Below are 16,883 nucleotides of genomic sequence, written 5' to 3'. Positions count from 1 at the left end.
TTCTTAACATTGTTCTTAAATTGTGGGATTATACGCCGACTCATTTTTTTTTTTGGCAGAGTGGCTTTGACTCATCCTTGCTCTTAAAGCTCTAAATGTTCATTTTATACACAAGCATGGCTGGATTTCCTTTGTCCTATGCCAAATCTGGAATTAGATTAAATACTTACAAAAATTGTTCTGGAAAGGTTGCTCATGAAATACTGTGCAGAAGGTTAGTTTGCCTGCAGTTTAAGATTGTTTGGTTTAGAAAAAGGAAAAAAAAAGATGTTTTATATGGTTTAAATATTTACATAGCAAAATACTGACATTTTTAAAGTTTACAAACTAGTAAAATGGAAATTAAAATGTATGGTTATGGTAGGAAACTCTGAAGGATCTGAAGATAGGTAAGAGCAATCATAATTTTTTATGCCACTGAGACTGATGCCTCTGTTTCTGCTCTTAGGTTATCAAAATGAGCTGGCTTACCGTAAAGCGGATGGCTCCTATGCCGCTTGGATAAGCAGACCGAGCAGCACATGGTAAAAAGACGGACGCATGAGAACCACTCCCCCTCTGCTCTCTGAATAATTTTCCCATATTCCTCCATGCTCATCACTAATGTGTTCATAATTCTTAGTCCATATTTCCTGTATGTTTGTCTCTGTGTTGAAGGCTGACGGCGTACGTGGCCAAAGTCTTCGCCATGGCTAGTGGCCTCGTTCCAATTCAGGAGAATGTTCTCTGTAGCGCTCTTCAGTGGCTGGTACTAAATGCACAGATGCCAGATGGCATTTTCATAGAAAAAGCTCCTGTGATTCATGGGGAGATGGTGGTAAGTTGAAATCAGCTTTGGCGTTTGGCTTAATAATCATCTTGAATGGTTCTCTTAAATGTCAAATCTAAACGCAGTGTCTTAGTGACGGCATTTTTTCTGTGTAATTCCAGGGAGATGTGCGAGGAAAGGATGCAGACGCATCTCTGACAGCATTCGTTCTGATTGCCATGCAAGAAGGAAATGAACTTTGTGCCAAGTCAGTCCCTGTAAGTCAGATTTGATGTGTGATAATCAATCTGCTATGAGCAAAAATAAAAGAAGGTAATGGATTCTACATTGCTGTCATGTCCCCTTTTGTTTTATTCACTTAGAGTCTTGCACAGAGTATGTGGAAGGCCATTCAGTATCTGGAACGTAGAATTCCCTCTTTGACCAATCCTTATGCTGTTGCTATGACCTCATATGCCATGGCCAATGCTGACAAATTCGACAAAGCTCTCCTGATGAGGTATTCCTCTGGAGGTCAGTGAAGCTCAAATGAATGAAATGTTTTAGGCAACACTTATATAGACTGCAAATTAAGTGCTGAGAAGAAACAACGTGAAGGAATTAATCATTTGCAAGAAGTTCACAGACAAACATGGTTGTGCTCTACGGCTTCTTTTTTTCTCATGAACAGGTGGTGCTTATTGGGAAGTCACTAGTGGACACCACTTTTCCCTGGAAGCCACAGCCTATGCCCTGCTGGCTCTAGTAAAGTCAATGCAGCTTGAGGAAGCAGGGAAAGCCGTGAACTGGCTCAACAGGCAGTCCGGTTCTTATGGAACTGGCTCAACACAGGTAGGCCAGTGCCTACCTGGACTCATGATATGCCACTGAGTCCTTGATACCACATGTAGTGATTTTTCATAAATTGAAAGTAGTGTCACTCAGACCTAAACATGTCTATATGTGCATGCTGTTGTTGATGCTAATACACACACAATGTAGAAACGGGGATCAGCTCTACCTGAATTAGCATTGTAGACATTTATATATATAAATTTATTTGTAGTTATTTGTTACTTAATCAACTGACTAGATTATTTGGCTTAAATGTGGCTTTTACATGGGAAAAGCTGTACTGTTAAAGAGCTAAAAATCATTATGAAAGAAAAAAAATAACTTAACTGCTTAGTTTAAGGCAAGTTATGCTCATTATTTTGGCTATTGAAAGTTCACTAGATGAGCTGTGTGAGAACAGATTTCCCGGAAGATCTGATGGCTTTTTAAACATGAGAATTGTTTCAGATAGAGTTGTTTTTAAGTGCGTTAGGCAGCTGTTAACTAGCTAATGTATGTAATGTCCATGACAGGCGAATTGAGTATTCAGTAGATTTGAAGCAGCTGCTAAAACAATTTACAGAAACTGACACAGCTTAGAATATTCCAGTGACTAATCTTTTCAATGTATCAGGCTGAACTTTAGTGATGTTGTAAGGGGAATGTTAGTTCATTCTGGCAGAATTACTTACAGTGTAAACTGCACATCAGGGAGCATGAAGCAAAAGCTGCTGTTTACTACAAGTTTGCAGTTGCCTTCTTATTACAAATTCTCAATGTCGCCTTAAATGTTGCAGCAGTTACATTCTGGCACCCGTACATAGAACTTCAGCATCCATGTACTGCTGCTTCAAAACCAAGACCAGCATTTTTTTCTTTTCCAGTGGTGGAAGGTGACATTGTGCTTCTGTGGAATACTAGGTCAGACTTGCATATGTTGTATGTGACTACTTTATCCTTCATTTTCACCTCTGTGGACAGGAGATCAGGAGGGCTGTCCTCTCTCTCTCTCACTCTTTCTCTCTGGGAGGGTCCTTTCGCCACAACCTTTTTGAGTTTCAGCCAAAATTGTTCATTTCTTAGGTTAACACCAGAAGTGTTGTCACCTTGACACAGAAATATTTATCCGCAATTTATTTATCCTAGGGTTCAATAAACACATCGTCAAATATGAGTTTGAAATATTGTGAAATATGTACAACCAAATTTCAATGAAGTTGGGACGTTGGGGAACATTTGGGGTTGACATCAGGCTAAAGGGTGTAGTCAGCGCAGCCTATGGGGTTATTGTACAACCCCAATTCCAATGAAGTTGGGACGTTGTGCAAAACATAAATAAAAACAGAATACGATGATTTGCAAATCCTTTTCAACCTATATTCAATTGAATACACTACAAAGACAAGATATTTAATGTTCAAACGGATAAACTTCATTGTTTTTTGCAATTATTCACTCATGAATTTGATGCCTGCAACACGTTCCAAAGAAGTTGGGACAGGGGCGTGTTTACCACTGTGTTACATCACCTCTCCTTTTAACACTCAATAAGCGTTTGGGAACTGAGGACACTGATTGTTGAAGCTTTGTAGGTGGAATTCTTTCCCATTCTTGCTTGATGTACAACTTCAGTTGCTCAACGGTCCAGGGTCTCTGTTGTCGTATTTTGAGCTTCATAATGCGCCACACATTTTCAATGGGAGACCGGTCTGGACGGCAGGCAGGCCAGTCTAGTACCGGCACTCTTTTACTACGAAGCCACGCTGTTGTAACACGTGCAGAATGTGGCTTGGCATCGTCTTGCTGAAATAAGCAGGACGTCCCTGAAAAAGACGCTGCTTGGATGGCACAGGACACTTTTCCACTTTGCGTCAGTCCATCTCAGATGAGCTCGGCCCAGAGAAGCCGGCGGCGTTTCGGGGTGGTGTTCATATCTGGCTTTCGCTTTGCATGGCAGTTTTAACTTGCAATTGTAGATGGAGCAACGAACTGCGTTCACTGGCAGTGGTTTTCTGAAGTGTTCCTGAGCCCATGTGGGAATATCCATTACAGAATGATGTGGGTTTTTAATGCAGTGCCGCCTGAGGGATCGAAGGTCACGGGCATTCAGTGTTGGTTTTCTACCTTGCTGCTTGCTTGCAGAGATTTCTCCAGATTTTCTGAATCTTTTGATGATATTATGGACTGTAGATGATGAAATCCCTAAATTCCTTGCAATTGCATGTTGAGAAAAGTTGTTCTTAAACTGTTGGACTATTTGCTGACGCAGTTGTTCACAAAGTGGTGAACCTCACCTTATCCTTGCTTGTGAACGAGCCTTTCAGGGATGCTCCCTTTATACCCAATCATGACACTCACCTGTTTCCAATTAACTTTTTCACCTGTGGAATGTTCCACACTGGTGTTTTTTGAGCATTCCTCAACTTTGTCTTTTGTAGCCCCTGTCCCAACTTCTTTGGAACGTGTTGCAGGCATCAAATTCAAAATGAGTGAATATTTGTAAAAAACAAAGTTTATCCATTTGAACATTAAATATCTTGTCTTTGTAGTGTATTCAGTTGAATATAGGCTGAAAAGGATTTGGAAATCATCATATTCTGTTTTTATTTATGTTTCACACAACTTCATTGGAACTGGGGTTGTACAATATGGATGCACAGGAGGCATAGAGATGCAACACAGCCTTGCAAAGGGGCTGCACTCATGTGAAAGAAACTTTATTGTTCATTGTTTAAGTTACATGTGGTTGTGCTATTCTGAGCTGTTTGGTTAGCACTGAGCAGCGGTTCTCCCTTGCCACCTGTTCATTAAAAGGTTATTTGTCCTTAAACAGGAATGTTTCCTGCATCTTCTCCTCTGCTGATGCTACACTGGTGTCAAAAGTGGGATAGCCTCCACCAGTGTAAGGCAGAACTGAATTCAACTGCTTGGAGTTTATACTAAATCCTGTGGTCTCTGTCATTTACTAAAACTGATTTGAAACTTCAAAGATTACAGAAAGTAAATAAACTATCGTTTGGCACCTAGGCAACTATCATGGTCTTCCAGTCTGTGGCCGAGTATTACAAGCAAGCGAGTGGATATCAGAGTGGTGAACTGGATGTGGAGGTGTCTGTGAGGGGCCGACCTGACTCTATCAGATGGATTTTCAAAAGGGAAACTTCACACCTTACATATTCAGAAAAGGTTAAACATGCTCTTTATATACTTATGTTATAATATATTTAAAGTATATAACATACTTTTTGATCGTTATTGTTTTGTTCCTTTCACACTGGGAAAAAGTATGTCTACTTGACTCAAATTTGTATGTCATTTTCATAGTCATGAATCACATTCCATAAACAGTTATTGTCAAAAGTAAACTTAAAGACAAAACTGAGCTTATGTATTTAATACATATAGAAATGATGTACACATTTAAATTGGGTACATTTAATGCATGCCTTTTTTCAGCGGTATTAAACTGAATTTGAGATTTCATTTGATTTGTGACTGTGTCAATATTAATTCACTTTTAAGCCCCTTTAGAAGGGTAAGAATACTCAATATTACTGAATATACTTCTGCATGCATATGCTTTTTTTTTTTAATCATAAAATTTTTAAGACTAATCGAAAGACCTCTGTGTGTCCATAGGTTAACCTCAATCAGGAATTTACTGTTACAGCTAAGGGACATGGTGTGGGATCTCTCAAAGTGAGTATACACACATTACATGTGCCTGAAGATTTTGTACTTCTAGTTGGATTTACTGATTGTTAATAAATATCCTCCTTATAGGTAGTAACACTCTACTATGCTAGTCCCACTGAGAAGGAAAGTGACTGCAGAGATTTTGATCTTACTATAAAGATGGAAAGACAACGTGAAGGTAAGATTCATTGCGACCCAAAAGTGTGTAACTTTAGTAGTAGTTGTGGGACAGAACCAAGCAACGTCTCATATTTTATTGTAAAATGATAATGTCTGCTCATTTCAGTTAAATATCCAGGAGCTCAAGAAAGTTATCTGCTCACCATTGAGACCTTGTGAGTATATCACAATTTGGATTGTATGCATACACAATTCATTGCATTTCAATTCATTCTCGATTTTGTTCTTTAGGTTCAGCAAATATGATGGTTTAGAATATGTATTCATTGGTAGTACAACCCCAATTCCATAAAAGTTAGGATGGGTGTAAATAAAAACAATGCAATGATTTGCAAATCTCACAGACCCATATTTTATTTACAATAGAACATTGAACACATATCAGATGTTGAAAGTGAGACATTTTACCATGTCAATGCAAAACATTAACTCATTTAGAACTTGTTGGCAGCAACAAATCTCAAAAAAGTTAGGACAGGGGCAACAAAAAGCTGCAAAAGTAAGTGGTACTAATACAAAACAAGCAATCTGCAACTAAACTTGGGTATAAAAAGAGCATTTTAGAGAGGCTGAATCTCTCAGAACCAAAGATGGGCAGAGGTTCACCAATATGCGAAAAACTTCATCAAAAATTTAACAATTTTAGAAAAATGTTCTTTAATGTAAATATATTATTACGTCACTGCATGGGCTCAGGAACACTTCCAGAATCTTTGTCTGTGAACACAGTTCACCATGCAATCCACAAATGCAAGTTAAAGCTGTATCTTGCAAAGAAGAAGCCATACGTCAACACAAGAGAAATACTGTTGTCTTCTCTGGGCCAAAGCTCATTTAAAATGGACTGAGGCAAAATGGAAAACTGTTCTGTGGTCAGATGAATCAAAATATGGAGCTTGTTATCAGCGCACAGTTCAAAAGCCTGCATCTCTGATGGTATGGGGTTGCATTAGTGCCTGTGGTGTTTGTAGCTTACACATCAGGAAAGGCACCATCAATGCTGAACAATATACAGGAGGTCTTAGAACAACATCTGCTCCCAACCAGACAACGTCTCTTTCAGGGAAAGTCTTACATATTTCAGCCAGACAGTGCTAAACCACAAACTGCATCCATCACAACAGCATGGCTTCACAGAAGAAGAGTCCGGGTGCTGAACTGGCCTGCCTGCAGTCCAGACCTTTCACCAATAGAAAACATTTGACACATCCTGAAATGAAAAATCTGGCAAAAACAGACCCAGGAACTGTTAGAATCTTACATCAGACAAGAATGGGACAACATTCCTTTTCCAAAACTCCACTAATTGGTCTCCTCACTTTCATGGGCTGTTGTTAGGAGAGGGGGTGCTACGTAATGGTAGATTGTTCCAACTTTGAGACGCGTTGCTGCCTTCAATTTCTAAATGAAATGGTAAAATACGTCACTTTCAACATCTGATGTGTTCTATGCTCTATTGTGAATAAATTATGGGTCTATAAGCTTGGCAAATCGGGCGGCACGGTGGTGTGGTGGGTAGCGCTGTTGCCTCACAGCGAGGAGGGCCTGGGTTCGCTTCCCCGGCTGGGTGACCGGGGTCCTCTCTGTGTGGAGTTTGCATGTTCTCCCTGTGTCTGCGTGGGGTTCTCCAGTTTCCTCCCACACTCCAAAGCCAATTGGACATGCTAAATTGCCCCTGGGTGTGAGTGACTGTCTGTGTCTGTCTGCCCTGCGATGGACTGGCGACCTGTCCAGGGTGTATGCTGCCTTCCGCCCGAAGACTGCTGGGATAGGCTCCAGCACCCCCCCACAACCCTGACGGAGAAGCAGCTTAGAAAATGGATGGATGGATAGAAGATTTGCAAATCATTGCATTATTTTTATTTACATTCATTTAAATTTTACACAGCTTCCCAACCTTTTGTGTATTTTATAACTATTGTAACGTTTTAATAGAAATGTTGTGATTTTTATTCCCGCACAGGTATAAGAGTCCAACCAGAGATGCCACCATGTCCATTTTGGATATCGGCCTGCTGACAGGATTTGTGGTGGATGAAAAAGATCTCAGCGATGTAGGGGAACATCTAGGAGATGATATGATTAATATTTTAAAACCTAGTAGGAACATACAATTAAGCTAATTATATTACCACAAACTCATAATGATCTAATGGAAATAATGAATTAAATGATTTTTACCTGCAGAAATTGTTGATTTATTATTAAAATGTTTGAGTGCACTCACTGCAATGTAATTTGTCATGTTTTAAATGATAAAAATATCTATCAGCACTAATTCCATTCAATTTCAGCAGATGATGTGAATTGTGTTTAAATTGTAATTTAGGCGCAAGTTATGTTTTTTTCTGGACATAGCATTAGAGTTCTTCATGGTTTGTTGGGCATATTGTAACAAGTTTGTTTTTAATTATTTTCTATAAACACGAAGAGTGCAAAACTTTGCAAATTAAGTAAAAACAGCAAGTGTGCTCAAACATTTGTCTGATTGTAGTTTATCCTATGCTTCAGTATTGCAATATTTAAAAAATGCAAATAATAAATTAACTTAAAACCCCCAGCTTATTACATACTGAGGCTCATCATTCAGTAACTACAGGGTCTATAGTGCAAATGGCTGTATAATACATAATCCCTTAAATGGCCAGGGCTATTAACATTAAACATTTTTTCTTATGTTCACAACAGCTGATCACTGGGAGCGACAGATATATTCAGAAGTTCGAGATGGATAAACAGCTTTCAGAACGAGGCTCCCTCATTCTCTATCTAGATAAGGTACATATGAAGACGAGCCTTCATCAGACCATTTTCATCCCATGTACAAGTTTGTGATTGTTTGGTAGTTAAGTTAATGTTGTCTTGTGGGCACACCACATGCACATAAATCCCATGAATAACTTTAACGTCTACGTGTTCTTTGCCAAAATCTCTCCGATTGCACAGATAAACCCTCAGTCTATACAAGTGCCCTCTTGGTTGGCATGTACAGTAATTGTTTTAAATGGCCAATCTGCTATAGCTTTTGCAATGCTCAGTTTTGCCATGGAAATGGAGCTTGTGGTTCAGTCCAGCTTTATTTCTAGAGGACCCTTTTGCTGCAATATCAACCGAAAATCCAGCATCATCTGCATTACACACCCTGTAATGTGGTTATTCCCATGAAGTTTTTGTTATTGTGACAATAACAGGACCCAAACTTTGCTGCATGCATAATGTACAAATTTGCTTTGTGTAATTTAACATTTTACAAAATATAGACTATATTGCTGCATGGTACTTTAAACTGCATTGAAAATACATGGTGTCTAAAACTGCTGCTTCTCACCAGGTGTCTCGTGGGATCATAGACAGGATTGCTTTCGGAGTGCACAAGATCAGTGAAGTGGCTATGCTTCAACCTGCTGGCATCACCGTGTATGAGTATTACTCTCCAGGTAAGTTCATAGACACACACATATACACATGTGCCCATTTCAATTTACAGGGGGCCTGATCACAGGTTGTGGGGGCCAGCTAGTAATCATTATGTCCCAGACAGGACACTGTAGACACCAGCAGCAAATGGTGGTGGCCTTGATAGTGAGTTTAGTCCCTGAAAATCCATATAGGCACAAACGCCTCCATCCTTCTTGCCCACAAAGAAGTAGTTCACCCACAAGAGAAGAAAATGGGCAAATAAAGCCCAGTTCTAATGGCTCACATATGTAAGCATCCATGGCTGAGTGCTCAGGGGTGAAAGTGTGAATAACAGCCCTGGGAAAGAGTGACCATGCGAGATGCGACTTCTCTGTCCCAACAGGGTTTGCCGCATGGCCTCCACAACCTTTGCCCCTGTGGGGAGCTGTAGGGCTGTAGCTGAGGCAAATGCTCACCCAGGCAGCAATGAGATCATTTAGGCCACATTGAATCTTTCTCTGGGAAACTGGGAGGGCTGCTGCTGAAATACCATTGACCATTGTACAATGAACCCTCTGCAGCCCTCCGCATCCCAAGCTTACCACTCAGGATGAGCCACATGAAAATCCCCTTGTACTGGGGCAGGCAAAGCAGGGAGAGGAGCTTCTGTGGAGGCTACCACAACAGGTGGGGTGGGAGGTGTGCAAGCACTAGGTTTGAAGGCCTCAAGCACCACTGCATCATCTCTTGCAGCTGCTGGTCATGGCTCCCAATGGTAGCACCCTGATTTAGGAGGGCTGCCTTGAATTGATCCATTGTTACTGGGTTCATGGTTGGTCACACCTTTCCTGTCACAGGATGGTCAGGGAGCAGAACCAAGCACAGAGGGTAAACCCATAAGGACAGATCTTAAAATTGACAAATACAAAAGATTTATTTATTTACCCTCTTGGTAGATCTATAGTGGGATGGATTGTAATAAATAATGATGCAGGCATAATGAGTATGTTGTGTATTACTGAAGGGAAATAATACCAGCTGCATTCAAAGTAGCGACCCTGGCCTTGCAAGCCCAGTGCCCTATCATTTGTGCTACCCAGTGGCACAGCGTTAGGGTGGAATTACACCCCCCTGAATGGTGGGAAAAAATAAATGGCAAAACAAAAACACCCCTCATAGGAGAGAAGGGGAGCTGGCTATATTTCAGGTGTGCCTTGTTGGCACTCATTATTTCTGTTATATACTTTTGTTACATATACTCAGCCTTGTGGGATTTTGAGTCTTCCGGAGTAACAGTGCATCACCGCCATCACCCTCTGCTAGCAGCCATCAGCACAGGCTGACCCTTTACACAAATGTGTATAACAGAAGTGAACACACAATTAATAATTTACATATAGCCATAAATGCTTGTCTTCACAGATAAACGCTGTACAAAGTTCTACCATCCTACAAAGAAAGATGGCGCTCTGAACAAACTGTGCAATGAACAGGAGGGTGTGTGCGAATGTGCGGAAGGTACGGGCATTCACAGCTACGCTGCCAACACAGCTGGCAAATTCAGAATTTAATAACGTTTTATATTTCTTCTTATTTAGCATGTGAACCAATGTATTGTCATGCCACATCAATGACCAGCACTTTTAAATGGTCCAAACTAATTACCATTGTACCCAAAGCCTAAACATTCAATATCTTCACAGAAAACTGCAGCATCCAAAAGAAACAGAAAATTGAAGAAAAAGATCGGGAGAAAGTTGCTTGTCAAAGTAACATCGATTACGGTAAGAACTCATGACACATGCGGTTTCACCACACACACCGTCGCCTTCGTTCATGTTTCATGTTGTGATAAACAGATGTTTGTAATAAGAGTAAGAACTGAACAAGTTAAAACTTGCATTCTACAGTTTACAGAGTCAAATTTATGAAGACTGACCGGAGCCCATACACCGACCACCACACCATGAAGATTGAACAGGTTCTGAAAGGTACAACTAATGGTGTTACCACAACCACAAAAGTGCCTTGCGAATTTCTTAAGCTGTGTTGTGAGTAGATGAAACACTATCAGCAAAACAAATATAAGGAAGTTTGATATGGTAAAAGGAAATTGTGGCTTATATACCGTTTGTTTTGCTTTATCAAAGACTATAATTGGAAACAGCCACATCGTACAGAAAGCAAGACTTTGGCTCACGGCCCCCTCAAGCATTAGGTCTTGTCTGCACTTTCGCTTCCAAGCTCCCACTCACTGATCTTCCTGTTCGAACGCATAAACACAGGAAAGGAAGGCTAGCCTCATCTTCACAGGAAGGGTCTTCAGAATAAGACCAGAGAACGACTGCTGCATAACAATAACCGAAAATTGACATGAGACCATCTCTCACACAAACTGCAATGTGTTGGACCCAAAACTGAAAGAGCCATTAGATCCATCCATTTTCTAAGCCGCTTCTCCGTCAGGGTCACGGGGGGTGCTGGAGCCTATCCCAGCAGTCTTCGGCCATTAGATGTACATTATAAACTGGTATCTGTTTACGAAGACTGATTAAAATGTTAATGTAACCCGGGGTGTCATGTGATTTCCCATCCACTCACCCAGTCCACCTCTGATGGTACCTTTTCCTCTGCGTTGTGGTTTTTTTTTTTTTTTGGTTTGGGGAAAGAGGGAGACTGGACACCGGCAATGTTCGTTTTGATCGCGGCTCAGCAGCAGCAGCAGTTTAATCAGTGACAGGGTCTCTCTCACAGCGCTTAACTCAACAGAACCAGGTTGACTCTCAGCAAGCACGTAGTTCTCTCCATCACACAGCACAGCACTGCAGCTCTTGGTCACCTTCACACGGCATAACAGAGCACTTAGTTTTACTACACAAATTACCTGGACAGTTACTGACTGCTTATCGTCACTTGCTGCTCATAAAACACTGAAATACTGTACAAAAATATGAATTACTGGAAATAAAACAACTAATACAACCGTATTTTAGCCTCAGAACATAAATAACAGAGCTCAGCGCATTAAATCCATGCCTGTACATGTGACTGCCGCCATAGCTACACTTTTAACATAAAACGCTAAAAATAATATATAAACAGTCTCCGAACCAACAAAATAATCTTTACTACTGGACTAAAACACGTTTAAAAGTATTTTCATGCGCAGTCTGAACACGGATGGCTTAATAAAACAATTATTTTAACTGGATGCTTAATTGTACATCCTACCTTCACACGGCATAACAGAGCACTAAGGCTGTGCTCCCCGTGCGACCAAACACTACCGGCTGGGGCAAAGCGCCACCCAGCGGACTGGAGGGGAACTACCGGCTACATTAACTAAATTTGAGTCACTAGTTAAATATGAATTTACTCACTGCAAGCAGCATTTAAACAGTTGTGGGCTGGCTTCAAGCCTTGTGACCGGAAGGTCGCCAGTTCGATCCCTTGAGCCGACAGGACACGACTTAAGTGCCCTTGAGCAAAGCACCCATCTTCCAGCGGCTTCCTGGATGCCGAGGATAGAGCTGCCCAATGCTTCGGGTTTGCTTACTGCCCGCTAGTGTGTGTTTGTCTGTATAACTGGGCATTTCACTGCACACATGAGATAAATGCGGCAGTCAAATTCCTCTGCGTAAGCAGTATTGATCAATGACTCTAAGATCTAAAAACTCCAAAAATGCGAAAAAAGTGATTTTTTTGAGTGAACCAACAATTTTTTTTTCATATTTTCTGGTAAAGTGACTGATTTTTTACAAAAAAATAAGGCATGAGTTTTACACCCCATTTACATCACATCATATTCTGTGGTTTATTTTAATGCTGCAAGACAGAAATCTGATTCTCTGATTTGTGCAGACCCAGAGTTTTCCCATTATATCTCATTACTGAAGTACATGGAACGCATTTAACTAATTACTGACAAAACCTGAATTTCTGCAGTTATCTGATTATGAAGTACACGTAAATGTGCTCAGTGTCCTTCAGAAAGCTAGAAAACAGTCACTAAGTAAGCCCTGTGTATCAAGACGCTGCAGCCTTCTGTAACATTGGCAAACTGCACACACCAAGTTTCGAACCCCGTATATTTCGCTAGGTTTCTTGAACTTCAAGAGGTCCGTAACTGCAAGGACCACACAGTTTAGAGCAGACAATTGACTAGATGCACCACGGATTCAAAGACATGAAATCTGGCACATCAGTGTCTACAGAAATGATAAGATCTTAGAAATATTCATTATTCATAACAAAGTGAATGTCGTCTCTAACCTTTGCACAATATTGTACATGCATTTTTAGCAGCTCAAAAGTAAGTAAATGGGAAGTGCGATCCGAAGCTAAAGTTCACTTTCCAATAAGACTGACGAGGCAATTTAAGTGCAAGAGCACAATTCCAGAGAAATTGGGATGGTATCACATAAACATTACCAGGACAATAATGGCATATTCATTAATAGTCAATAAGCACTTGAGAGGGAGGCAGGTGGAAAGGTGAAGATGCAAGGAGTAGAGGTCGTAAAGGTGGATGACTTCAAATATCTTGGGTCAACCATCCAGAGCAATGGACAGTGTAGAAAAGAGGTGAAGAAGAGGGTGCAGGCAGGATGGAGTGGGTGGAGATGGATGTCAGGGCTGATGTGTGACAGAAGGATAGCAGCAAGAGTGAAAGGAAAGGTTTACAAGACAGTAGTGTGTCCTGCTATGATGTGTGGTTTGGAGACTGTGGCTCTGTCTAAAAGACAGGAGGCTGAGCTGGAGGTGGCGGAGATGAAGATGCTGAGATTTTCGTTGGGAGTGACAAGGATGGACAAGATTAGAAATGAACAGATCAGAGGGACAGTGAAGGTGGAGCAGTTTGAAGATAAAGCCAGAGAGGCCAGGATGAGATGGTTTGGACATGTGTTGAGGAGGAATAGTGGATATATTGGTCAAAGAATGTTAGAGATGGAGCTGCCAGGCAGAAGGAGAAGAGGTAGACCTCAGAGAAGGTTTATGGATGTAGTGAAGGTGGACATGGAGATGGTTGGTGTGAAAGTAGAGGAGGCAAGTGGAAATAAGTTTTTACAGTGTGGTGTTTTTAGATTTTTTTGAACAAATTTAGTGATAAACTGCTTGAGAGAAGTGGCAAAATGTGTCCTGCACATTTTGTTTGCACTACATATTAAAACATATGATATACAAGTGTATATATACATATTTGTAAGCCACTTTTTGTGGCTAATTTTACAATATACATCGTCTAAGTAAGTAAAATAAAGCCAATCTATACATACATTGTGGAAGGATACTTTTTTCCAGACAGGCTGTCTACACAGTGTCTCACACAATCCATATGCATGCATGTCTGGAATCAAGTCCAAAGCTTTTTCATAAAAATGCCCACAAAACAAATTAATTATCGGATCAGTTCCCGGCCCTAGTCAGGAATATATCAGTGATGCATCTCCTACAAGTCTATAGCATGTTTTAGCAGATTAATGGTGGTCGCACTAATGTTTATTTTTTTATGTAGGTGATTATTTGGAGCAAGGACAAGTGAGAAGCTTCAGAGGTCATACTAACTGCAGAGAATCTTACGGATTTGTGGAAGGCAAAGTGTACCTCATCATGGGTCAAAGTCGTGATCTACCAAAGACAGATGGAAGGTATGTATAAATGTCTTCCCATGCAAGGATTTGCTTTTGGTTTGAATATGTCTGGAGGTTAGGGAACCAGCCTCGTGACCGGAAGGTTGCCGGTTTGATCCCCAGACCCAACAGTCCATGACTGAGGTGTCCTTGAGCAAGACACCTAACCCCCAACTGCTGCCCAGGTGCTGCGGACTGGGCTGCCCACTGCTCTGGGCAAGTGTGCTCACTGCCCCCTAGTGTGTGTGTGCTCACTAGAGTGCATGTGGTGTTTCACTGCACGGATGGGTTAAATGCAGAGGTGGAATTTCCCTGTTGTGGGACTAATAAGAGTCTCTTAATCTTAATGTCCCTAATATGACCCTAAGATGACTGAAGTCATATAACCTTAGAAGTGCCTATGTAAAATATGTTTAAATGTGCTCAACGTCTCTAATTACAGTCAGATGTCTAATGAATATTTACATTTTGTACATTGTGTGCTGACAGGCTTGAGTCTACTCTAAAATCTGACTATAAATGAATAAATTATAAAAACATAGTATGACGAGGCAGCAGTGTACATACTAGGGCTATTACAATCATTACCTTTTAACTAATAATTCACTATCATATGAATAAGTGTGATTAAGTTGTCTTCTCTTCATTATATGCAACTTTTAAGTCTAAAGTGGCCAAACTGACTGGTTAAGCACCTTACTTGCTAGCTGTGAAAAAGTATTTGCAACTCACCAAATTTCCTCTATTTTTGCTCATTTGTCACAAGATTCAGTCGGTCACGTCTGATCGAGTTTCCAACCTAAAGAAAGTGGCACCATACTGTGAACATTTGTTGAAAGGGGAACATTTGGGGTTGACATAAGGCTAAAGGGTGTAGTCAGCGCAGCCTATGGGGTTATTGTACAACCCCAATTCCAATGAAGTTGGGACGTTGTGCAAAACATAAATAAAAACAGAATACGATGATTTGCAAATCCTTTTCAACCTATATTCAATTGAATACACTACAAAGACAAGATATTTAATGTTCAAACAGATAAACTTTATTGTTTTTTTGCAAATATTCACTCATTATGAATTTGATGCCTGCAACACGTTCCAAAGAAGTTGGGACAGGGGCGTGTTTACCACTGTGTTACATCACCTGTCCTTTTAACAACACTCAATAAGCGTTTGGTAAGTGAGGACACTAATTGTTGAAGCTTTGTAGGTGGAATTCTTTCCCATTCTTGCTTGATGTACAACTTCAGTTGTTCAACAGTCCGGGGTCTCCGTTGTCATATTTTGAGCTTCATAATGCGCCACACATTTTTAATGGAAGACAGGTCTGGACTGCAGGCAGGCCAGTCTAGTACCCGCACTCTTTTACTACGAAGCCACGCTGTTGTAACACGTGCAGAATGTGGCTTGGCGTTGTCTTGCTGAAATAAGCAGGACGTCCCTGAAAAAGATGCTGCTCGGATGGCAGCAGATGTTGCTCCAAAACCTGCATGTACCTTTCATCATTGATGGTGCCTTCACAGGTGTGCAGGTTATGTGTGGTGCTGATGGTATGTGTGTGTATACTCATTGTTCTATTTGTTATCAGGCTGCAGTACGTCCTGGACGACCAGACGTGGATTGAATACTGGCCCACATATGAAGAAGGCCAAACTCCTGAATACAGAGATAAATACGTTGGCATCACTGGACTCGCTCAGAACCTCATGAAATTTGGATGCTGATACTGATGCCAGTGACATTTAATAAGTTGTTATTTTCTAATGCATATTCCACCAGCTTAGTTCTGCTTATACCATTCTTGTGCCTCCAGATTTACTAAACGGAAACATTTATTCTAAAAAGTGTATAAACTCAGTGCGTGATACCTGAAGAAAATCAAATAAACTTTCCAAAAGCAATGTATTTGTTGACATGCTTGTATTCTGTTACATTTTTAACATATGGGGGTCTTTTGGAGCCAAATGATTTCTAAAAATGATATGCATGTAGCATAATAGTCCTATTTCATCTCTACATGTACTGCAAGAAGGATCTTGCCATTGTAAAAGGAGAAAATTGACCAATCGGGATTTTTCTTCCCTGTGGTATCTAGGTAGATGCAGCCAAGCAAGCTCACCAGTTGGTTAGGATTTCAGGAGCTGGGCAGAAGGCTTTAGAGTAGATTAACACAATTATGAAGTGACAAAGGAATCAACCAATTATGTTTTAATTCCCAATAGTGGATGTCCTTATAGGCCTTCTGCCTGGATTTTTGTTTTCTTAGCTGAGCAGAAATAACAGGCTCTTTCATTTAATATTCAGGAAATCCGTTTAGTTTTTTTAACTGTGGGAGTCACTGTGAAAGCACAACATGCAAACTAATGTTAGCTTGGCACTGGAATCCCCTTGAGTGG

The 16,883-nt window shown here is 40.6% G+C and overlaps 1 protein-coding gene and 1 long non-coding RNA gene across 2 annotated transcripts in view; one reads left to right on the top strand and one right to left on the bottom strand.

The window, feature by feature from the left end:
• LOC108411295 (complement C3-like) overlaps positions 1–16,392 on the top strand; it is a 38,614-nt gene extending 22,222 nt beyond the window's left edge. Inside the window, exons 25-41 of the mRNA XM_037543520.1 lie at positions 449–524; positions 658–817; positions 931–1,026; positions 1,132–1,282; positions 1,440–1,600; positions 4,610–4,768; positions 5,222–5,281; positions 5,366–5,456; positions 5,565–5,613; positions 7,422–7,512; positions 8,147–8,236; positions 8,790–8,895; positions 10,280–10,375; positions 10,561–10,641; positions 10,768–10,848; positions 14,373–14,505; positions 16,076–16,392. Of these exons, the coding sequence (XP_037399417.1) occupies positions 449–524; positions 658–817; positions 931–1,026; positions 1,132–1,282; positions 1,440–1,600; positions 4,610–4,768; positions 5,222–5,281; positions 5,366–5,456; positions 5,565–5,613; positions 7,422–7,512; positions 8,147–8,236; positions 8,790–8,895; positions 10,280–10,375; positions 10,561–10,641; positions 10,768–10,848; positions 14,373–14,505; positions 16,076–16,211 (1,817 nt within the window). The 3' untranslated portion in view covers positions 16,212–16,392. The remainder of the gene's footprint in view (positions 1–448; positions 525–657; positions 818–930; positions 1,027–1,131; positions 1,283–1,439; positions 1,601–4,609; positions 4,769–5,221; positions 5,282–5,365; positions 5,457–5,564; positions 5,614–7,421; positions 7,513–8,146; positions 8,237–8,789; positions 8,896–10,279; positions 10,376–10,560; positions 10,642–10,767; positions 10,849–14,372; positions 14,506–16,075) is intronic.
• LOC119264756 lies at positions 11,550–12,180 on the bottom strand. Its single transcript, XR_005131193.1, has 2 exons — positions 12,089–12,180; positions 11,550–11,696 (listed from the first exon to the last, which is right to left on the bottom strand). It is a non-coding gene; the product is annotated as an uncharacterized LOC119264756 (long non-coding RNA).
• Positions 16,393–16,883: the final 491 nt, after the last annotated feature.

Source organism: Pygocentrus nattereri, chromosome 12 (assembly GCF_015220715.1).
Source record: "Pygocentrus nattereri isolate fPygNat1 chromosome 12, fPygNat1.pri, whole genome shotgun sequence".
Taxonomy (NCBI): domain Eukaryota; kingdom Metazoa; phylum Chordata; class Actinopteri; order Characiformes; family Serrasalmidae; genus Pygocentrus; species Pygocentrus nattereri.
Note: the sequence above shows the minus strand (reverse complement) of the source record. Positions and strands in the feature narration are given on the sequence as shown.